Here is a 25,607-nt window from a genome sequence, read left to right on the forward strand (position 1 = left end):
AATAGTTTTGTTGGTATTCCGTCATGGAAACAGGCGACATATAAGTGGCCATGTGAAAAACATGGATTTTCAAGAATTATTAAAAGACAATTAGCTAATGTAATTATTTTATATGTATTTTATCAATATAATTATATAATTGAAGCATTTGTTTTAAACGATATTCATTTTTTTACATCCTCTTTGACGATATTTGCAGCACGTATTCTGTTAAACGCCATAAGGTTACATGAAAAATGTTTGAATTGTAAAAGCGCTATGCACTGAAAAAAATTGCTATCGTAACATTTTATAATTTTCCGCGCAATTTTCTTAATTTTGTTCTTTCATCAGGAAAAAAGGAGAAGGTTTCTCCTGACAATAACAAACACAACAAAAAATAATTAGCGTAGTCGGTCCAACCGTTCTCGCGTGATGCCGTGACCAAGGGAAATAGGGATTCATTTTTATATATATAGATGATGGAAGATGTTACTTAATATCAATAAATATAGATAATACTACTCCAATACCCGCTATTATCAAGGAAAGTAACATTATACTACTTTGCATTCAATTTTAGATATGTTGTATCAGAAACATTATGACTCTGTCTCATTAATGATCTATTGTATACTTATATAGCTGGCTATAGAACCGGAATCCTAAGACCTTTTATAATTATCTACCTTTTCGTAGCGTCGGTGTATAGAATCCACACCGTGATAAAGGTGGAGAAATAAAAAAAAATGCTTATTGAAAGTTAATAACCAGTTGAGGTTTCATCTTTCCTACGTTAAAGTAAATAATATAACTGTTTCAAATAGAAACATACAAATCGTGTTTAATACTCAATGTGTAAATATTTTCAAATAACTTCAAGAAGGTAATCCAAGTTTGGAAAGTCAAATAGAGATCGTCAACAAAGCTCGGAGAACGATACAAACAGCGCGACTCTAATAAATATTTATACAGAACAATATTATTAGGGATGTCAAAACAGAGTACAATATCATCGTAATTTTACGAATAAATATGGGTTATATAGTTGTATATCATAAATATAGAAATATATAAGAATTGTCGTCATTCAGTTATTCATTGTAGTGTAGACGATGAAGCAAGCATTGCCACCTTCTCCCCTATACTGGTCACATCATCAGGTCATCAGACATCCATAATAGCCATTCCATCCTTTACACTTATCGCATACGAACAGATGCCGATTCCCGTAATGTATATGTTTTATAATACTCTTTTCATTAAAATATGTAGCAATGAAAATACTCGGCGTTTTACAGACGAAATAGAGGGAATAATGTTTTATTATTATTTAAATAAATCTTACAAATATGCATACACTACTTTAACATAAAATATAACTATTAAACATTAAATTGAGTAACGCATAAACTTCAAAACATAGAGACGTAAAAGCCTTCTCGGATGGTATGCCAATGTGACAAAAAATTAATGAAAATTAGGCCGTGCAGGCTTTAGTGACATTAGTTTAGTCTATGTACCCTTAGACGTAATTTAATAAAGGAAATACAAGAATAAAACCAACCAACAGACGAAAACAATATTAAGTATGAAATTTATATCGCATAACATCAAAAGCTGTTCACTTTTCTACCTCAAATAATAATCTCGAGTGGATCGTTGTCAGTAAAAGCGTATTTTTATAAGAAAACTATACAATACAAAGAAGTATCAGTAGTGCTCAACCTATGTCTATTAAATATTAAGTTATGCTCAGCGCATGTGTGCAGAATCCCGTAGCCACAGGTCGCTACGATTCAAATCTCAATGTGTCGCGGACTATGCCGTAGCGCGGACGATTGCTACGCCGCCCGCCTTACACTTTGCGACGAATTCAATACTTCTAAGTATATTTGAGCCTAACTGTTGAAGGCTACTTTTCAAGGTAAGTGAACACTTACGCTAATACTTTAATAGTACCGAACTAATTAACTATGCTCTCAACACTCAAAGGTAACAAAAATCAAACAGTGTGTTTTAGATGCTGTTGTCATATTGTTGAGGCGATTTTTGTCGTGACGTTAGAAAATAATAGACATTCATTTTAATAACACTCGTAATCATACACGATATAATCTTGTCCACATTTTTAGACAAGCATTACATGCTGTATCATTATTTGAAGATTTATCTTGTAGTGTAGGTGTATTATTTTTTTCTGATAAGAAAATATTATTGTTAAATGATTTATGACTTATTATATATTATAATGTAAACTTTACTGTGGGGAAAAAATATTCTACTAATGGTTAGATCTCATCTATAATGTTATAACATTGAAGAAATAATTATATTAAACTAGAGTCTATATTATAATATTAATCGTTAAGGTATGTGTATGCGAATGCTCCCCGGGCAATTTAAGACCTTAAGCGCTTAAATGTTCGGATATTCGCTTGTAAACGAAGCCACGGTGGTCACATAAGCGATGTTATTTTGGCATAAACCAACCTTCATTTATCAATGAAAAAAAATTATTTCACCTCATACAAAGCCTGTTCTTTTTTCAAATAGAAAACAAGTAATAGACGGCGCGAAAAAATTACACTTGAAGAAATAATTATATTAAACTAAACTAACTTAATTATATTATTCATCATTATATTTAAAAAATCCAGTCTACTACATCATACAAACAGCGGGATAAATTTTCACGCGAATATTAAATACATTTTACAGGCAATCCCGTGAGTCGCAATTTTCCGTGTTTATATAAGAGATTGGTTCGCATCACTCGTTCACCTAATAGAGGTGGAAATACACTGAATTTTATTTCATTATTTCTTTGATCGTATAGATATAAATTTGACACCCGATTTTCCAACAAATTCTAGAATTATTACACTTTATTCAACATTAAAATAAAAAGAATTCTTTGAAATACTAAAACTAATCCCGAGGGCTCAACCATGCTTTATTGCTCGACACGTCGTATTTGCAAACTTTACGACGTTTTTAACTTTATCTGGCGCCACTGTAGAGTTCATTAGACGATATATCAATCTCATAGAGAGTAAATTACATCTCTTGCCCCGTAAACTTAATTTAAAAAAGGTCGTTAATTGGAAAACGTTTCAATTATTTGAAAAAGCTTTCCAAAATACATATTATTTCTGACAAAATATAAAAGCAGCACTATTATGAAATAAAGCTTTAAAAGGATTATAAGTATTGCAATCTGATGTTTCATAAAAGGTCCCACGCAAACTTTTTTACAAAACAACCTAAATATAGTGGGAGTTATCTGTATATTTAATAGCACCTAAGCACAAGGTTTTGTAAGCATCATTCTGCTCTACATTTTCCGGGTGACGTGTCCTCATGCAAACATTTATATTATTGCGAAACTAAACCTATTCGTTAAGGCCTTAAACTGAACTGAAAGGCTTTAACAAGCCTTGTTCTCCTCAGGCGGGTGCGTTCTTGAACATGACAACGCTTTTAAAGACGATATTATGATTGATTTGACTTTGAAGATGAAACGAAAAAACTTACTCCTATCATTCATAGTTACAGGTTACAAAGCTGGGTACTTTCGCGGTTTTGAAAGTAAACACGAGTAGCGTAAATAAAAGGAGGCCAAGGTTTCAACCCTAGTCGATAACCCGACCCCAGGGGTAAATACATTAATGTGCCTCCTGTCGGATTATACTCTCCTGGTACAAAGTACCGTGAAACGTGATCCCTTTGTCCTCTTTGTTTGATAAACAAACACAACATAACCATGGATCCGACCAACGATGATAGAAAAATAGCTTTTATTTTGCGCGCGCTTTGTTTTCCAAATACGTAGGGTAATTGAATTATAATCTCCAAAAGATCATTTATCTAACAAATAATAAGTGTGAAAACCTTGCTAAACATAAGATTAAAAGTCTTCTTTAAATTGCTTAAATTACGTTTTGATGTTTCTCCAAGTGCGTCCTGTAAAGTAGCTAATAATGATAGTAATTTAATGTCTGTAGACAATATCTTACATCTTTTAACCATTAAGACAATTCATTCATTTCAAGGTAGAGGCTGTGAAGTTTGTGCTGCCAGCGCCTTTACAATTGGCATGTCCTAGATTCAATCAACTAGATCAACAATCTAGATTCAATTCAATTACGATTGTAATTTGCATGTAAAATAAAAAAAATATAAGATTTGATTCTGAGAACAAAATTTTACACAAATCATCCAGATCGTAGCCTCCAACCAGTAGTAGGAATAACATGTATAAGTTGATAAAGGCAAGAGAGAGGAAATAGGGAAATACATTTGAAACAATTTCGCTCTTTTCACTTATATAAAGTGTGAGCTGAGGTCGCAGAGGAGGATTGCTGATTTACTCTAAAATATGAAAGATTCCTACACCAAAGACTAGTGAGAGGGGAAAGTCATCGGCAAATTTTTGTTGCGGACTTTTCTATTAGTAAAACATTAGAAAACGTCAAAATCTGTTTGATTTCTATTAGGTAGCAAACCAAAAAAGTCGGACCCGATTTGCCGCCCTAAAAAACCGGCCGCCCTAGGCTCCAGCCTGTTGGTAATTACGCCACTAGTTTGGCCTTTTTCTCTGTCCTATAGAAAAGTCATAATTGCTTCATAACAATAAAAAATTGAATAAAATTTCCACGAATTAATGGTGTAATTATTGAAAATAAGGTTAAACTTTTTCTACAAAATAAAGCTTATGTAACGTCTTCAATACAATATAACAATTATTGAAAATAGAAACCTTTACAATACACAGTACTAATTAATTATTGTCATTCGTAGCGATTCGCTACAAAGCTCTGTAAAGTATTATTGTTGCGGTCGCTTTGTTACATTACATTTTGCTGATCAGTTGATTATTTGGATAACAAGTATGTCTAATAAATATTATATTACATTTGAATAAGATACTTATATTATCGATCGTGTGTTGTACCTTATATACTCAGAACCTTTATTTCAATGTATTGAAGCGCTTGGCCTTCATTGCCAATAGAGTGCAGATCGTTTTTCTCGCCACGTCGCGCTCAACGACATCATACGCCGCTCTCTTGCCTCCGTTAATGTTCCAGCCATTTTGGAACCAACAGGCAGAGACGATGACACGCGGCCGGATGACATGTCGTTCATTCCTTGATAGAAGGGACGGGTTTTGGTATGTGATGCTACTTGTGGACACATTAGCCTCGTCTCACCTACCTCAGACGGGGAAAGAAACTGTGGCAGCCGCAGCGCAGGCGGAAAATAATTAACGGCTTAAATAATAATCCAACTTTGATTTCGTTTCCTTTGGAGTAGAAACTCTCGGGCCGTAGGGTTCAAGTGCACAGGCGCTAATTATAGATTAAAGGTGGTGGATGGTGGAGATACTTTCCTCGTTCAACGAATAAGTATCGCAATACAGTGACGAAATGTTGCCAGCGTTAAAGGTACAATGCCACAGGCACAAAACTTTAAAAAATTTGTTTTATTAAATTTTTAATTATTTTAATGATTACGAGTTAAGTTAAGAAAATTATAAATAATGTATATTTGATTGTTATGTTTAGGTTTTATTAAAGTATTAATCTGTTTAATACGTTACATAGCAAAGTTGTGATATGTTTAGATGTTAAAATTCATGTAAATCTCAATTTGTACTATTAAATAAATAAAAATACCCAATCCTTTTGTAAACTTAACCTTCAATGTTTCAGTTTTCAACCATTATAGTAAATTGTGTGAAAGCCATTAAACCAGTGAGAAAACATTGCACAATTTTAGTTCATGCTGGCTTCAGTTCTTTATTGGGAGCAGTGTTGGCCTAGTGGCTTCAGCGCGCGACGCTTATCCCTGAGCTCGTAAGTTCGATCCCCGGCTGTGCACCATTAGATTTTCTTTCTATGTGCGCATTTAAAATTAGCTTGAACGGTGAAGGAAACATCGTGAGGAAACCGACTTGCCTTTGACCCAAAAAGTCGACGGCGTGCGTCAGGCACAGAAGGCTGATCACCTACTTGCCTATTCAATGTTCAAATGATAATGAAACAGATATAGAAATCTGAAGCGCAGACCTGAAAAGGTTGTAGCGCCATTGATTTTTATTTTTTTTTAGTTCTTTATTACTGAAGGTCGTGTTGGTGTTGCATAGTTTCCTCCATTCCCGGATATATTCAGCAAGCCTTAGTACCGGTGCAATACTAAGGCCTGTACTGTTACAGTTACAGTTACCGAGATCCCGAGGCAGATCTCTATCTCGTGCCTTTCACTCTACCGGTCACCACAAGCTTTTAGAAGTTATCAGGATCTCTGCATACTATATGTTCAAAGACGCTTAGGATCAACAGATCCTTACCAACAGGTAATTCACTGAAGAAAGACGGGTTGTCACCTAGTTGTATGCGACTTCAAAAATTCGTATTTCGTTGCCTTCCAGGGAATGCTGAGCATCAGCCTCTAACACCACATTACGAGGGCATCTAGAGGGCTCTTCCGAATGCACTCACAGTCCAAGTTTCAGAGCAGTATAAGAAAATGAGGAACACTAGTGTCTCGATCAATCTTTTGTTTTAGTTTAGGTATTTCTTTTATGCGACCTATCGCCTCCTAAGGCTAACGGGCAGGAGGCTCACCTGTTGTTAAGTGATACCGCCCATGCACCTGCACCATTGCCAGAAGCCTCGCAAGTGCGTCGCTGGCCTTTTAAGAGTTGGTACGCTCTTTTCTTGAAGGACCCTAAGACGAATTAGTTCGGAAATACTTCAGTGGGCACCTGGTACCACATAGTGGTTAGGTCTAGGTTATGTAACGATTTTCTTTTAATAAATTACTTTGAGTACGGCTACACTTAAGAAAGCAAATTATGGGGGATTCGCTTGATTTCTCTTTAGGCTAATTTAGTTCAGGAACGTAAAATATTATATACGTATTATGTCCCAATAATAAGTGGAATTTAGGTTTTAATTTAAAAAATAATTTTGTTTATATATCTGTTTTCTAGTAATCTTCTGACAATCTAAAACTACAAATGAGATATTACAACCAATTTAACACAAAAATTAAATTAAAAAGGACATTTCTCAAAATCTACTTTTTACTGTTCACGTGGCTTACTAAACACTTGATAAATGAGTCTTTGGTCTGAGCTCGGATAAATATACGTCATTTAATAAATTTATTGAATATTAGCTTTTTAAACCACATCCGCTGACAAAACCCTCATGTTAGATCCATTAAGAATCTATCTTTAATACTTTGAATTAAGCAATAGCAGTTTATTTTTTAAAGTATAATATCTGCAGTATATGTTACAATCAATATTTTCTAAAATATATGACAATTATAAAACAAACATAAATGTTACAAAAATTCTAAAAAAATATATTACACTTTCAGTTTATAGCGGTGTAGATATCAGACAGGCACTTTACAGTGCTTTTTTTTAAGTTGATCAGCCCTCTAACGAATATATCAAGCTCTGGATAATTAGTGTATATTCTGTTAGAATAATATTTTTTTACAAATTCAACTGAAAAAAATATAAAATATCTTGTTTATTCTGGATACATTACAACTTCGAGAAGGTGTTGTCTGTTGTTGCGACACCAGTCTATGCGAATATGTTTTTGGTCGTCGGTTAAAGTATGGGGAATCCATCTGGTACAAATCTTCCTGACGCCTAAATATTCGTGTAATATTTTTTGAAGTTGACTCATACCAATGCCAAGGCTTGCCCGTATCTGCTGATAGGTCACTCTCTTATTGCATAACAACTTTTAATTCACAGAGATATCAAAGTACTAAATGATACAAACCACGATATAGCTCTAAGAGTCGAAAGTAGTTATGATTTTATAGTGGATATAGATGGACCACATGATTAATAAAATAATAGAAACTTTCATGCTTATTTGGAAGATACATTATAAAAAAAATTTCTAAATATACCTACGTGTTCCTTCCTTTTATTTAATTATGGAGGGGACGCTTAATTTCATTACCTTCCAACACCCGTACCGGAAGTTGGAAGCATCTGAAGGCTTTGCTCCTCTATAAAGCCATTAGCGTGTATGTACTAAACGTGTATGTGTAATAAATTCATCGAATAATTATTGTAGTTAATACGATAAGTGAATACCTTTTAAACTTTATGTCTTTTTCTAATCTTCTAAAGTACTAACCGGATTTCTTTGCGGTTTTTACATGTATCCCTATTGTGGGCAATATCTCTGATGTGAATAAAAATATGCTTTATGTTTTTAAATGATATAAAAAAATTTTTTTTGGGCTTGTATATTAAGTATGTCGAATTGGAAGAGTCTTGCTGCCCACGACACAAGAAATTCTAGTGAACTGTTTCAGTTTAGTGTACATCTCATCTCATCCTCATTATTCGAAATAACGTTTTTCTTTTTCTTTTAATACTTAATAAAATAAATTCAAATTTATTGAAATGTCTGATTAAAATTATTTTCTTCAAATTTGTTGATTTTCAATTTATACAATTCCAAGCACAACTCGAAAACTCAATAAGGCTTTGATTATTCAATATTATTATATTCTGACGCCGACGGAGAACAATAATATTTGGGTAACCCTAAACGAATTAGACACTGAAGAATAATCATAGTCATGAAAATGAAATCCTTGTTCTTCACGTATTACGAAATTGTTTTTAAGAAAAATGCAAAGCTTTTAGACAACCATTTATATAAAAATCGATTGTCCTTTGTAACTAAATTTACATATTGTATTAATTCAATCGTCTAAGGGTTCAATGGCTTACTTAATACTACAGTATTAAAATAAACACGTGTATACCTAGATAACACTGAAATTGTTTAGAAAATGAAAAACGGCTTAATGTAGAAAGTTGCTAATACTTTTATTGTTTTTCTAATTTTCGTTCCTCTCTACACATCGTCGCATTCGATGGAACCACTGAGAAAAGCAGTGGGCCCATTCTTCCTTAGGGGTTCCTCTTCTATGGCATTTTCGTACGCTTTCACCGCATCTTCAGGGCTCGTAATGGTCAGGACTGTATGGCGGATGACTCATTATCTCGACACCTGCCATAGTCAAATACGCAATAGTCCGTTTTGCGGAGTGCGCTGAAGCATTGTCGTGATGAAGGAGGATCCTGCTTCGAGGGCGCTGCTGTCAATTTTTTTCCAAGACAGCAGGCAAACAGCGATTGACATACCAGTCTGCAGTAACTGTCCTTCCATCTTCTAGCACAACTGTCGCGAAATTACCTTTCCGACCAAAGAATGAGGCAATCATCTTTTTTCCTTGACTTCTTCCTTTCTTTGCTAATGAAAAAAAGTTTTCATTAGCAATGTTTCTAACTGGCCAGTTCTAAACATTTTCAGGGTTACCCACGTATATCTGAGCTCAGGATATTTAACTTCTAACAAGAACCTGACGCCAATAAACATGTAATCCCATCACGGTGGATAATTCGTTGTTAAATATTTCGATTTCTGTCCATGGTGTCGTGTCAAGAAGTTAAAAAGATTCCATTTACTCTCGTGTTTTACAGCAATGACACCAGGTCTATACAAAATTAAAGTAATCTAAAACTATAAAATTTTGCTCTAAACTGAACATCTTTTAGACTTTAATTATTAACTGGGGAATTCATAAGCCCATTACGATGAATCGTTTCGTTTTGGGCCATTAACGAGTTTCGATACAAATTATTCGACGTAGGTTCAAACTAAATTCATTTATTAAATGGAAAGCAGATAAAATAAAAGTAAATTCAATGTTACTATGTAATATCTCAAATGCTACAAAATCATATTATATCTCAATTTTAATTAAATTTATTTAAGATTCGATTTCAGTTGTGGAGTAAAAATTTTGAGAGCACAATCAATAGTTTTGTGGAACATCCGTATTTGACGACACGAATTATATTTCAATGTTTTCTTTTAAATACACTAACAGAGCGCTGTATAAGTTCCATACAAACATTTAGCGTCACTATTCTGTTACGATAATTACGTAACTTATTATTCCTGTTAAGGGTGTATCCAACATTATACTTTTCTTCACAGATGTGCGACCGGTCTCGGGTACAACAGAACGACCTGTTGCTTCATGAAGCCGTCATCAAGAATGAGCCAGCTGCTGTTAGAGAGGCATTGCAGAGACCCGCGGATGTCAACTGTAGAAATAATGTAAGTGCTATTTTAAGATCATGAAATCGTTTAGATAAAATTATCTCTATTACGATAGTTGCCGAAAATAAAGGAATTCTTAATAACAATTAGCAGAAGAAAAACTAAAATAAACTCGGTAATTTATATCACAATCAAAGGCATTAAAGGCGCTTTACAAAAAAAAATCTTAAAACAGATGGAATCGCCTTAAATTTCTTCGGAGGTGAAGATGACGGTCTCATCCAAGTCATGTGTTGTTTTTTTCTTTCCCGGCCATAATGCCATGTTTCTTTTGTAGTTTTTAATGTATTAATCGTTAAAAATCGGCCAGGATCTTGTAACAAACGCAAACAGTTTTGTGAAATTGTCTATCTGGTTGGTTTCCGGCGTCAAAAACCATTTACCTACAAATACATATTATACACATGGTTGTGTATAATATGTATTATGGACACTCTATAGATATCTTCATTTCTACTATAAAACAAACGACGCCTAGAATATGTTTTGAACTTTTTATTCAATTGTTTTGTCACTACTGATGAAGTTCTTCCTCGCTTGAACTCAGCACACAGCAACCGCAGGCGAATTGTTGCTTTCAAGTCTTTGATTTACTTACTCTATTTAGATTTATCTCAGATCGATCTCTTTAGGCAATGAATGTTGCTAAGTTGCAACATATAATTGATATGCAGAAGAAACAGTCGGGTATAAGACATAGATAGGCCTTGTGGGACCTAGCGTTCACGGTTTTAAGGTCGGAACATCCTCTGTAGTTTTTCGGAAAGAAGGCTAAAAGCTTCGAGAGAAGCGCTTTCTACACCCGATCGAAGGCATTCGCTATATCCAATATTATACTAAGGGTTATAATGTTTATATCAGCGTTAGCACTCTGTAACACGTTTTTTATGTAATTCCTATATTTTTTTCAATGTATTTAAAGGCTCGCAACGCACTCGCAAGCCCTCGGACGTAGAGTGTTGATGAAAGGTGGTATAACTTAACATCACATAAGCCTCCTGCCCGTTTGCCTCTTGTTTTATATGAAAAAAAATAGATAGATCGCTATATAGTACTAGCGCCACAAATTAGTGTAAGGTTGTGACACTTAGATCTGTTTCGAAGTTCATCTGAAATTTCGTTCATCTGAAAAAAAAGGAACGTGACACAAGATTCGACCTTCATCCAAAATGTAAGCTCAACCAGCCGTGCTTGAATTTTTTAACACCTCTGACTCCGGGTTGTATTTACCATTCCAGATTAGTATCTAACTCTCAGGAACACGCATGAATTATTCAGCGATTGAAAGAATGCTTTGGTAGCTGAATTTTTTAATGAAAAAGCATGTGATTACTAAGTCAGGTAGAATATGTTCTAGACTGTATTAGTGCTTTCTGTACGTGGATATAGCTTCCCGTCGATATTCTGAACCTCCTTGGGTCCTAGAAGCGTACCGGTTTCTAAAGTGCCGGCAACGCAACTCGGGATTCTTTGGGCAATGTGCGTGTCGCATAGAATATGGGGAGCCTCCAGCCTGATTGCCCTTTATTTTTAAAAGTTTAGTTTTATTTGAAGTAAAAATGTATGGTGTAAGTAAGTATACACTGCCTGTGTTGACCAAGTGGCATGATCTTGTTTCATCCCTGAGGTCATACGAACACTGGCTGTGCACCAATCGACTTTCTTTCTGTGCGCATTTACCACTGGCTCGGCATCGGAAAACATCGTTATAAAACCGGCCCACCACGGACCATAAAGTCGATGGCGTATCCTGCAAAATTGGGTAAAACAGGACAATATATAATTATATCAATAGCAAAAATCTTAGTTTTACTTACTTTTAAACTAAATAATAAATACTTAGTTAAACTTACTTTTAAACGTTTTAGAACTTGTAGTATTTTTGCTATATAAGTGTTCGTGCTAAAGTTACCAGCCTATTTACCAACCGAGACTTGACTTTCATGTTTCGATTTTCTATTTCTCATTGATAATAGGTCAACCACATGTTTTCTTTAAGCGTTACAGGATCAATACTATAATGATATTTCAGTATGGGCGGGCACCGATACACTGGGCGGCGAGTAGAGGCAATGTGGAGATAATCAAATTACTGATCGACGCCAACTGCGATATTGAGGCTGTTGACAAGGTAATATTGAATATTCAGTGCTTATTGATATGTGGCCATATTGAATAAAGGGTACATTTTACGTGGAATAACGATTGAGGTCGTCAATATTGACAAATATAGAACGAATGTGACAAGAGCGTAGAGCAGAGCTTAAGGGCTTCATTGTGCGACCCCTGAGGTCGTAGGTTCGATCCGCTTTTGTGCACCAATGGACTTTCTTATTTAACATTCGCTCGAACGGCAAAGGAAAAATAGTGACCCAAAATGTCGACGGTGTGTGTCAGGCAAAGGACACACATTTGCCTATTGCGATGACCATGTAACAGATACAGAAATCTGAGGCCCAGACCTAAAAATATAGTTTTATTTATTTGTATAGAACGAATTTAGTCTGCGCCCTCTATTCTGCGGGTGTAGAAACGCATTTAATATTTGTAAACTATCATTGATATATTACTAAATTATGTAATAGCGCGTAATTAACCTGAAATCTTTATTTCGTGTGATGATTTATGAATTTATTTAAATTATGTATTTCGGATTAGTGTATGTCTAGTTGTGATATTGACTCCAAAAATAAAGAGATACATACCTATATCGAATATTATGTACTGGTAGAATTTTTAAGTTTAAATAATTAATTAAAGTTAAATCTATGTTGTTGATTCGCAGTTTGGCATGCGTCCATTGTTAATGGCAGCCTGGCATGGACACCTGGACGCTGTTCAAGTTCTAGTTCAAGCTGGCGCTTGTCTGGCTGCTACCAATAAGGTTTTTATAATACCCTAGTAATTTTAAATTATAACATCATGCATTAAATAATAATATTTTTTTAAATTTATGCAATTATTTTCTTTATTAATTTGCTTTGATGTAGGTAATTAAAGTAATACTACAAAAAATCTAAACTTTTTATTCATTATAAATAATATCAGTCTTAATGCACCGTTTTACGTAATGTACTGTCTGTCTCTCTTCAACACAGGGTAAATACAATTCGATATAAAAGTCAAAGGAGCACAGTTAAAAGAGTACAATGGTTTAGTTTTTTTTTTAAAAGGGGGTATAAGGTAAGGTAATTAGGTAAACTTAATTAAAGCATCAAACTTAATAAAATCAAATATAAAACAAGATATGGCAAAATCAACTTTCTAAATAGGACTACCAGTAATGCTAAAGAAAGTAAAAATAAGGGTAACATAAAGATAGGATCAAGGATAATAATGATATCGCCAATAAATATTTATTTCTGCACTCCATTTTGTGATTTGAATCGGTCAATAAACGATTTAATGAGGCGTTACATCCTTGAAAATATAATCCTTATCTCATATTACATTAAAAAATAACGTTCATAAAACGCTTGAGCGTTTGAAGAATATATTTCAAGGCGTTTAGAAAGAAACAAAATTGATTTTCATTGAATCTTTTAATCACGTGACTAATGATATTAATTTCCTTAATGTATTTGTTTTCTTACTGTTTATTGGGACGTAGGTCTTGAGTTCTGATCCCGGTGAAACATTAGTTTCTGGCACAGAAAACCCGCTAAATGAACACGTAATTCGAATACTCAATTTTTTTATGTAATAGGAGGCAAAATACAAAGTCATGTACGTTGCCGGAAGGCTCGCGATTGCGTTGCCGGCCTTTGAAAAATTGGTACGCTCTTTTCTGGAAGGATAAATTGGTTCGAAAATACTTCGTGAACAGATGGTGATTATTAAATGCATATGTAACATATATTAAACTAATTTAAATTCATCAGAAACAGAATGATCTTCTGCAATGCGCGTGCGCTCGTGGTTCATACGATGTTGCCATGTTCGCGATTTCTATCGGCGCAAGAGTACAAACCATCGACGCAACGGGTGACGCGTCCCTTGCGCTTGCTTCACGAGCCGGTTACACCAACGTGGTGGAGCTTTTGTTGGATAAAGGAGCTTATATTGATGCAATTAATAAGGTAAGTTTAGTTGTAGCGAGCTAATACTAACACTACTAGTAAAACAATTGAATTTGAGTGGCCGTTATAAACACTGATTTTTATATTGAAATTTTCGCATAGTAAATAATAATTAAGTTAATAGGTGTAAATAAAGTCATTCTTGACTTATTTGTTTGCGATGACGGTGTTTAACGTATTCGTATCCTTGACGCCAACGTCATCTATTTCTTCTGGTGGCAAGAGAAAACCTCGTAGACCGAGGCTGCGTTGATGGTATAGAGTTGTCAAGGACCTTGAATCAATAGGTCTTCGAAGTTGGACGCAAGAAGCACGAGACAGATCGCGATGGAGAAATATACTTGAGGAGGCCAAGGCCCAACAAGGGGCTTTACAGCCATTGATGATGATGATGATTCTTGACTTATTATCAGAATTCACTTAAAAGCCTCATAAGAATACCATCTGTGACGCACGACAGTAATTTTCACGTCACTTTGAAAATAAATGAGACAAACATTCTGACTACTTAACAGGTTCACTGTCCACAGACCACAGGTCTGCTTGCAGGTACAACTTCAAGGCTTTTTGGAATTGTGGACGTACTACGCCCGTATACGGGGATAGCTGCGTATATGGCGCGGACTTGACAGGACATATAACTGACAACTTAAAAAATGCTGGTACATACGGCAAAACTTTTTTTTCTAGTGAGGTTCCCACCTCACCCACCAGAAACAATATGTCAATATTTGTCAGTATTGTACACAAAAATGCGACGTGAGAGGTACTTCTACTTTCATGCTTGGACATTGCACCTGTTAATATCTTATAATAATAGATTAAAACATACATTATGGCGAAAACGTATATCAATATGATTTCTACAATGAATTGGTCGTTAGTGAGCTCCATTCGCATAATATTCACATAAAACGTCCGCTGACGAGTCTATAGGTCACATTACGAAATCGTAGCAGTTTCGTTTCATGCTGTTTTTATAGCATCGATTAGTCTTATGTTCTTTTCATATGTGGATGTCGTAGCCAACTAGCTTAATTAGCTGTGCAATTAACAGCTTAGTCTCTATACTAAACAGCGCCGTTCAACTGACGGCCTGAATGATATTCAGCCATTTGATCAAACAGCTAGACAAATGACTTGAAACGCTGACGTTACACGACTTGGTTCCACTTTCTGTCACCTACTCCAAACTGTCAATAAATCGTAGGTAAACAACAAATTTGATTAAGTTTTCCAAAGTTTAATGAAATGAAGGAGTATAGTGATACTAACGGTTAGCTTAAGAACACTAATAACTTAAAGAATCTCTTATGTCACATATTCCAGTTTTTTATTTCTGTCACATGATCGTACGAATGGCCTAATCATTAGCCATCCAGTTTATTAAATGTTGTAACAAATGCTACGGCTGAATACAATTCAGGTCGCTAGTTTAATGGCGCTGTTTAGTAAAGAGGCTAGGCTGTTGATTGAACGGCTAATTAAGCTAATTGGCTGCGACATAGATATATGATATGTGATTACGATTTTCAAGAATATTAAGCTTAGAGATACAAATTTGAAGGCGGATTTATGTACGTTTACTCTTTAACAGCTATACAGAACATAGACATAGTATAATTATTGTTATTATTTAAAAAAAACTTTAAATTATTTAAAAAAAAAAACTTTATGGCCTTATTTTTCGAAAAATTATCTACTTTATGCAACTTCACAAGAATTGGTTTAATAAAGTTAAATTAGATAAAGTTTAACAAAACGCTTTTATTATCACAGACATGAATACAAATAATACAAAGTGTGACGCGTAACCGAAAAATGTGACGGAAATTTTTTTCTAACGCCGATAAAGTAGTTCCACAGTTAGCTGAGCGTAAATTCTTTGATATTTGAATATTCATTAAACAAATGAAGCATAATTTAGCAGACAGTTAACGTCTGACAAAGCTTGCGAGGCAAAACAACTAAATTACTTGCTTCATCAAATATCTCTACAATTTCCGCGTATAATATTGTTGAAATTAAATCTCAAAGTCAGGAAATATTAAAATAATTAATATTATTTTTGACGTTGACTACAACGATGTATTGTATATTCTATTTGAGGTCGACCCACCAACGACAACAAACCTTGCTTTCTTTCTAATAAAAAAATATTTTCAGCCAGGTATCAATACTGTTCCTACTAAATCAGGAACAGGTACGTACTAAGTATACTTAGACTAAATAAATTCATGGTCTAAGGTTTTTAATGGATCGTAAATGTTCGGTAAATTGTGTTCCTGTTTTGCTTGATAGAATTATATCAGCTTACTTATAAGAATATATAATTCGTTCCTATATGTGCCCATTTGACACTCACTCAAAACGTAGTCACAAAAAATCGACGGTGTGTGTCAGTTACAGAAGTTTTATCACCTACTTGCTTATCAGAAATGATTACGGAATGGATACAGAAATCTGAGGCCCAGACCTAATAAAAACCCATTGGTATATGGTTTTTTTTAAGTTACCATCAGAGTTAATATCAAAGTGGTGGCACGCTTGGTTTTCAGTATATTGGAAAACTATCATACAGAAATATACATTTAACAATTTTTTACCTCAGTCAACTCATATAAAATCTTTGGAATCCAAGGCTATCAATGTAAAAACCGCTTATCGGTTCGGATTTTAGTTGATACAGATGCCACTAAGGAAATTTCTTTTATAATATGTAAGTGTATTAGAAAAAGGCTAATAATATAAGGAAGAATGTAAATTACCTAGAAGGGAATATTTGTACGCTCGATTTCCTACTTTTCCAATAATGTCCGTTATGGAACTCATTGCTCTCCACCCCTCAACACTTCTAATAATTACTCACCGAAATTCAATTCCATTCAATGGGCTTATTTCGTTCCAAAACATTTGAAGCATCAATATTCACGAACTCTATTTATTCGGGGTTGAGTTTATTTTTATATTACGTTATAAAGATATCTTGCCGACTATAAGCGAACAAGTAATTTTAACCTTAGGCATAATAATTGAATCATTTTTAGTTTACTTTTTACTAATAATAATTTATTTGCACAAAATCTTGTGGCGGTACAATCTGAAGTTCATATTCTGCCACACAGGCGTGCAAATTTGACTTAAAAGGAATTTTACATATAAGTTACATACATTACGAGTATTACATATCATTATAGTAAATTTGTAATGATAAAACATCACATTATTCAAAAATATGATTCTTCCAAAAGTAGTAGGTACATTGAGTTGATTTTTAAAAACTCTAGTAGAATATAACCATCCATGTAAGAGATCTTTTAATGTTTTTGGTAAATTATTATGAACCTTGATTGCCTTAAAACCTTAGTATTTTACATACTAAGGAATATGAAAAGGTATTCCGTCTAAGTAGAATTAAAAATATTTGTTCTTATTAAACTACTAAAAGCTATTAGAGCGAATATGGGAATACTTATATTCGTAAATATGTATCTTTGGTATTAGGCTGGTCGGACGGCACTTCACCTAGCTTGTGAGGGAGGTCACAGCAGCACTGCCGCTCTCCTGATAGCAAGGGGAGCCTCGCGCGAGGCTCGTGATAACTCCGGCAGAACTCCATTGCATATTGCAGCAGTCCATCGACATACTGAGCTAGTACAGACTCTATTGGAAAGCAAGTGTAACGTGGATGCTGTTGATAGCGTGAGTTTATTTATTTCACTAAAACAAAGAAAAGCTTTCTTTTCCTATAAGCATTCATAATTCACATAAGTTTCTTTGAACTTACAAAGAAACAAAATTAAGTTTAATTTCGTTGCAGAATGGTGTGACGGCGCTGCAGATGGCGTGTGCGCAGGGATGTCGCGGCATTGTAGAACACCTCCTTGCATTTGGAGCAGATGTGCATTTACAGAATAACGTAATTTTGTTTCAAAATAAATAATTAGCACAGGAAACCTTGATTTAAAGCAAAGGTTGATTGTGATTACGAAAGATAATAAATAATCAAAAATATATTATTTTAAAATTGAAGATATTCTGCTTTTCTAACTATGATATTTGGCTTTAGGTGGGATCATCAGCGCTGCATGCTGCGTGCGCGGCCGATGCGACAGACATTGTTGAGTTGTTGCTGGCTCGTGGGGCAGATCCGGCCCTCACTGACCAGGTATAGTTAAGAAACATCTTGGGAATAAAAAATATGAATGTTTTTTTATTGAAAACAAATTAATTTCTATTCCGGGACCTAAAAGGCAGTTATGTGGCTTGACGCATCGTATCATAAAGTTTAATAGTGCATAATTCGGTTTCATATGTATAAAATTAATAAAATATAGGATAACTTAGGGGACACCCGGGTTTGAACCGGGGACCTCTCGATCTGCAGTCGAATGCTCTACCACTGAGCTATATCCCCGCATATTCATGGTATTGAAAAAGGACAAAAGTGTGTAATGTAATGATGTCACAATAAAAACTAGTTTTTGAATTTGAACTTTAATCGCTGGAGTTAAAGATTATTTCAGAAAACTCACATTGTGGGTGTAAGTGAAGCTGATAAGCAATTTATCAAACTAATATGTTAATAATAGATAAAACTAACACAACCTAATTACGTCGAAACACTATCTAAATGCTATTCCACCTATCTATCTTTAACAAATATCTGTTTTAAGCTCATTGTTAAGTAATGAATAGATTTTGAGCTTTATACTTTTAAAGCCTCTATTCATACATTCTCTAATCCTCTGAGAATGCGCGAATGTGCTTTGTGAATCCTATACATAGCCATCATATGTTGTATCACATTTTCTGCATTATGCGCATAATCTACTTGCTTTGTAACTTATATAGATCACTCTAGTCTCTATGACTTAACAGCAGTGTTGGTACTAGTAACCTAACCTAGTAGCTTAAGGGTGTGATTCTCATCCCTGAGGTCGTAGGTTCGATCCACGGCTGTGCACCAATTGACTTTCATTCTATGTGCGCTTTTAACATTAGCTCGAACGGTGAAGGAAAACATCGTGAGGAAACCGGCTTGCCTTAGACTTAGTCTTTCACGGTCCGCTTCACAAGACATTTTCTTTTACGAACTACGGAATAAACTCCCTGTGGTCTTTCCTAGGAGATACGACCTCCTAGTATAAAATAAAAGCCTAATCTTTCCTCAAAGGCCGTCAACCCACCCACGAAAATAGGTGTCAATGGGCTGCGACGACTACTCTTTTAGGGCGTCCCGTAGGCTAGGTTGTTATAAAAAAACGTACACGTGCGTTATGTATGCTAACTATAATATATTTAAATATTCAGCAATATAAATAATATCATTCACAGATTTTTCTATTCTCATTCGGTTGACGTTATGATCCGACGTGTTTTAATAATTAATTCTCAGCTCAGTAAAGATCGCATTTAAGGCTTGTATCTCATTATATTATTCATGTTCGTTTGTTTCGAGTTCGTTAACAATGTATGTACAGTAATTCTACGATAATTGGCCTCTCTCCCACGTGAACTATGCGAACCTAAATATCTATAGTAAATGTTCTGCAATGACAGGAAATTAATTATCTGTAGATAGAATTATTTATATTCAAACTAAATTATTGTCTTTAAAATACGCGAGTATTACAAATAAAAGCGGTGCGGTGTATAATAAAAAAAAAGTTAAGTTTCGCTACAATCTTTTCAGATTTCTGTATCTGTTTCATAAAAGCCGGTTTCCTCACGATGTTTTCTTTCACCAAATTGGTGTACAGCAGGGGATCGACGACCTACGACCACAGATTGCACGCTAAAGCCCCTAGGCCACTTCACGGTGAGGTTTAAATAGGATTTATATTAGGAACATGTGAAAAAGTGTAAAACTGTCCTTATGATCGAAATTCCTTAAATAATTATAAAATGTGATGAGTAGCCGTTTATCTGATGATACTTTTTTAATTATAAAAGTTGTCTACATACACTTCTAAATTAAAACATTTATTTTTATAACAGCCTAACCGCAAATTATTAGTAGGTGCCTAAACTCTGTACCACTCGCGAACAAAGCAAGTTAAATTACCTGAAAAGTTCGTGTTGTTCAGCCGCGGGCTTTACTGAATGTCGTGTAAGTCAATAATGATACAACTTTTAAAAGTGTATGGTATTTTGCTACGTAAACATGTTTTCTTACAATATAAGTATTTGAAATAACTTTAAAGTTTTATTTCAACTTTTAAAATTTATGTCACTGTACTGTTGCAGTGAAAGTAAGGTAAATTTTTTATTGTTGTGGGTTGCCTGGGCGGCCTTAATATATATAAGGGTGCCGGATTATGCCGTTGCCTAATAACTTATGTTACCTACTTACTTTAGGTTTTTTTATTTGTATAATTAAGTTTATTATGGTAACGAAGTATAATTAAATAAGGAAAAAAGCTATGGTTAAATATAATATCTTTCATTAATATAAAATTTATTCCTTATTTGGATTCTTATACGATTAAAACAATTGTTATTTATTATCAAGTGCCTGTAGCGGTTAAAAGCACTTGAAAATTCATTATAACTTTGTACACACTTGCGCTGAAACTTGGAAGATACTTTTCACAGTTAAACGATAAACTTTACTGATAGATGAAGTTAAAACTGGAAAAACTAGATGAACAAACCCAACCGGAACGGGTTGGGTTGAGCAATTTTTGAGAAAAAACTTTTGAGTAAAACATTTAATGTTTTAAGTTCAAGTTACTATTTAAAACTGAAAAAAATGGACCATTTGAAAACAAGTCATCAATTTTAAGAAATATACAGGATTATCTACACTCGGTAACGATTTGTTGCTTTATCATGTTATTACTAATAATTTTTAACTATTATGACATCTTATTAATTTATACTCTTAAATCCTCGCTCGTGTTTGTTCTTAAGTTAGGTGGAAGTATAAATGTGAATCTAACTACCAATCTGGAATGTAGAAATGCTTAAGCTATCAATCTTCTATCATGCCCTAAGCTTCTCATATCCTGTATATGCACCTATATTACACCATTCGATTTCTTCTTCTCCATTCAAGTTTTGAGTATTTATTTAACTAATTTACAAAAAATACCCACTTTCATGTGTTGTATTGGATTAAAATGATTTCACGCTATTCCTTTCTTTTAAAATACTATGTTACTTATTCGTTTTTGGCCATTCTTTCAATTGCCATCATAAAAGTACGAATGTTTTTTTACATTTAAGTCGGTTCGCTTCCCAGACGAGGCAAGTAATTTTTAGAAAGTCTTTGAATGCAGTATTACTAACTTTTAAAAATAACATAGACTTCTTTCAGTAAAATACCCTATTTACAATATTTAAGATACTTTCCCTTCATGTCCCATAACTTTAGGACGCCTTTATTGCCTGCCTGCCTTATTGATTAACTCACACTAGAGAGATGAAAACTTTCCAAACAGAAATCAATGTTTGCTTGATTTTAATTTGGACTCCCGCGGCGGTGCGTTAAATACGGCAATTAAGTCGCGTAGGCCATTATGGGTTTATGATTATTTTATAACGCTTAAAAATTATGGCAAACAAAGCTTACTGACGTCTACTTCCTGGAAAATAATTGGATTATTAATTAAATAATGATGATTTGGTTTTTAAATAGAAATAAATATAAGACTTTAAATGGGTTGCAGAAATAATTGAATACTGTTTACCATGTTTCAAAAGAAACATGCATTTCGCATTCTTGGTTATGATCATTTTACTAAGCAACCAGTCCTAGCTCGCAACGCTGGATATTTTTAAATAGTTTTGGAAATAACTATAGCCTAAATAACTTAGGGATATAACTAAATAACCACACTAATGGTGGACTTTTCCTCTTTATTCCTTATCTATCGTTTCAGTGGTCTCAATCACCACTAAGCGTTGCAGGCGGCGCTGCCGAGTCACCACCTGAAGGGTTTCGGCGCGCGGCTAGAGGTTCTTTCTCCGCAATTTTAGGCCTACTGACTGCTACAGCCAACCTTGATCATCACCAGGTATATAAATTAGTTGTGTAAATTTAATATTTGAAATAATGAAAATGGACACACATAGTCACACACTACTTCAGATTACCTAATACTGTCAAATACTATTTCTTAATAGTAACAAGAAAGAAATTATATATAAAATAATAATATTATTTAGGCAGAAAGATGCTATGGGAAAATATAGAATATATAAAGGTTTATTTATAGAAACTGTGCATAAAAGCACATGTACAATATGTCATTGAAAAAATAATAAATCCTACGAAGATATTTCTGTATCACTGACAGGATAAATAGGAAAATTGTCCTCTAGAAAATAGGCGTGTGGGAGGAATTTCATACCACAACTTAGACACTAAAAATAATAATTTCATCATTACTTAAACAACAAATAAAAGTCACAAAAGTTGCTTCTCTAAGCTGACCTCATTTCGGATAAAAATATAATTGAGATGCCTTTTATATTTGTTAGTTTCTACGGAAGCACGATAATTTTAAATCTTGTATTGTGTAACACTGAAGAACTACTTTAGCTGCGTAATTAGGTACAGTTTTTAACACGTTGGGACTACTGTGTTTTTTATATTTTAATTATCCTGTACAACAAGATAGCCAAAAATATTCGGGTACGTCGGCACAAAAAAAACCATCGTTTTAGAATATAGAGACGTATTATTGTAATAAAAACGTTGGAGAGGTTTAAAAAACTGTAAAACTACTACACGTAAGAAATTAGTGAAGCCATATCAATAACTACTGAAATATAGATTGTTGCCAAAGTTTACATAGAATATTAGTTTTAGTTTCAAATTTATGGACAAACTTAAAGACACTGACGAAATTGAGCACACGCAATTGTAACCTAGAGATCATCCTAATGAAATATTATCCAATTCCAACAATATTACATACATATAGGTTAGGAAAAGGTAGGTTATTAGACTAATAATAATAATAACCTACCTTTTCAAGCCGGTTAAAAACAACTAAAATAATGCGATGTATTTTAAAATAGTTACAACCTCCAATCCCTGACCTATTTATTATTTCCTCAGGGAAGAAGCGTTATGTGAAAATGTTCATTGCTTCATTATTTCCTATGAGCCGTGACAGTACAATACAGAGCAATTAACCTAGTTCACTAACTGTTAGACTATCTGAAATCAAGTTTTCAAAATTGCTCTCGGCATGTCAACGAGCGGCTGTAGCGACAGGTCTGCTAATGGTAGTTCGAGTTATAATTGTATTACGTAAACTTACTTGTTTCAATATGAAAACTGAGAAAATCATGTCGTTTTTCAATACACGAAGATAGGCTATATCATTTCGCATTCGCGGAACAGCAATTTTTATTACCGGTTTTGATTCTGACAAAAAAACCACAAGGCTAATTTGTTTCAGAAGTGCCTTTACTATTTGACCTTGCACGGACAGCGTCAGTTCACTTTTCAATATACATATATTTAATTAAATTATCTGCATATTATTTTATTGTATAAGGTGTGAGCTGAAGCCACGACCTCTAATTGTAACCGGTGCAGCTCCTGCAAGGCGAATTAACCTAATATATTTTAGATGTATTTGTTGCTACAGGAACAATCGGACGGATCATCAAGCCCTCGAATTGAAGAGAAGTCTGGAGGTTACTCACCAGCGCCGACCGAGGGTACTAACTTTTTCTTCTAATTTCGAGTGTCGTGTACACCTTAGACAATTAGTCTTACGCTTTAGTTAAAATAGTATTCTCGAACTCATTTAGATCTTGTGAATAAGGAAATTCTCACATCAACTAACATATTTTCCTTTTTTATTTACCCTATAAAAACTTTATACCTTACAGCCTCTATTACAGCGACAGAAGGCGACAATGAGAGGTGATGGTCAGCCACGACACTGCTGGATAGACTGGCACAGCGTGGTTTTGCAGCCGATACTAGACTTGCGTTACCTCCAACAGGTAAACGTTTGCACGTTTTAGTATTCCGAGTACAAACTTCAGTTTTATCAAGTATTCGTATGTTCGTAAAGCTTTTTTTTATAGTGCACTAATAATTTTGAACAAGTATCTTCATGGTGGCGTTTAGGCCCAAATATAATGAGCGCTGCTAGGATTTTCATACATATAGTTAGTATAAAATTTAAGTATTTTAAACTAAAGGGTCTTAGAAATTCAGACTCAAATATAAGGCGGTTATTAAGGCTGAAAATTAATACAAATTGTTAATCATAGTTTTTTTTCTAAGTAATTATAAAAAAACGATTGAATTCGCTTACAATTGTTTTAATGCATTAAATAAAAGCATAATTTTAAACAAAAACCAAACCTGTAATTTCGAAGTAGTAGCCTGTGATATATCATGTCCTTAGTGTTATAATTTTATAATGTCCCCAATCAAAGGTTGATTGAAACAGCAAATTTGTATTAACCAGGTTGTGCTCGCTACAGAGAGTTATGCTATCGAGCTGCCCAGGCGCATTTGTCGTACGAAAGTCCCCCAGGTCCATGTCAATGTACCAATTGCGTTAAGCGACATTCGAATTCGACGTGAAGAGATGAACATTCAATTAGCATTTATGCATCTAATTGTCCAATTAATATACAATTTTTATGTTATAGCTTTAAATGTACAAATCTACTTTAAATAAATTAGTGGGCTTGAATACTGAGAAAGAAAACATTAATAAGCAAAGCCTATTTCTCTTTCACATGTGTCCTAATTGCTATTTGGATTTAAATTTTATAATATTTTTTTAAATTAGTTTTGAGACACCTATCAATTGAAATCCTTGCTTTTTACTGCAATTAAATTGTTTAATTACGCTAAAAGAGACTTTTTATCCCAGTGCCTTATATCCTATCAAGCCAATTATAATTTTAGTTTAAATTTTCTCCAAAGGCACAATAAAAATGATGAGACCATTCAATAAATATTTTCGATCTTATAAATTCTAGTCTGTCCATTTATATCGATTTGATAATAATTACTCCTTAATTAAGAAATAATTCGCGCTGATGACTTGATACATTTTATTAAGTCGTGAATCTACAAAGTAATTTTTGTACAGCTAATTACGAAACACAGTAATGTAAAATCTAAGCCAGATGTTACTTATATTATTTTTTAAATTTAGCAAATAAGACAACTATATTATTTATACAAGAACTGTTAGGCTACGTATCTTGTGCTATTTAAAATGTACCGCTTAATTTAAGGGCCTAATATTATAAAATCATTATGATATACGTCTTAACTATTTCGATTTGAAAATATTATGTACAGTACATTAGTCATAGTAAAAAAAATATTTAATTACATCGATTGTACGTTTCTAAAATTAGAACTTAC

General features: G+C 34.0%; 1 protein-coding gene and 1 non-coding gene across 2 annotated transcripts; one reads left to right on the plus strand and one right to left on the minus strand.

Annotated features, from left to right (window-relative positions):
• The first annotated feature begins 1,797 nt into the window (after positions 1 to 1,797).
• On the plus strand, positions 1,798 to 25,374 carry LOC123706960 (ankyrin repeat domain-containing protein 29-like). The gene is made up of 12 exons (XM_045656644.1): positions 1,798 to 1,906; positions 10,041 to 10,163; positions 12,199 to 12,297; positions 12,952 to 13,050; positions 14,048 to 14,245; positions 17,750 to 17,947; positions 18,066 to 18,164; positions 18,315 to 18,413; positions 22,132 to 22,266; positions 23,854 to 23,926; positions 24,101 to 24,217; positions 24,691 to 25,374. Exons 2-11 carry the CDS (start codon positions 10,041 to 10,043, stop codon positions 24,136 to 24,138), a joined length of 1,161 nt encoding a protein of 386 aa, XP_045512600.1. The 5' UTR covers positions 1,798 to 1,906; the 3' UTR covers positions 24,139 to 24,217; positions 24,691 to 25,374.
• On the minus strand, positions 18,591 to 18,662 carry Trnac-gca. The gene has a single exon. It is a non-coding gene; the product is annotated as a tRNA-Cys (tRNA).
• Positions 25,375 to 25,607: the final 233 nt, after the last annotated feature.

The sequence above is a fragment of the Pieris brassicae genome, chromosome 3, assembly GCF_905147105.1.
Source record: "Pieris brassicae chromosome 3, ilPieBrab1.1, whole genome shotgun sequence".
Taxonomy (NCBI): Eukaryota; Metazoa; Arthropoda; class Insecta; order Lepidoptera; family Pieridae; genus Pieris; species Pieris brassicae.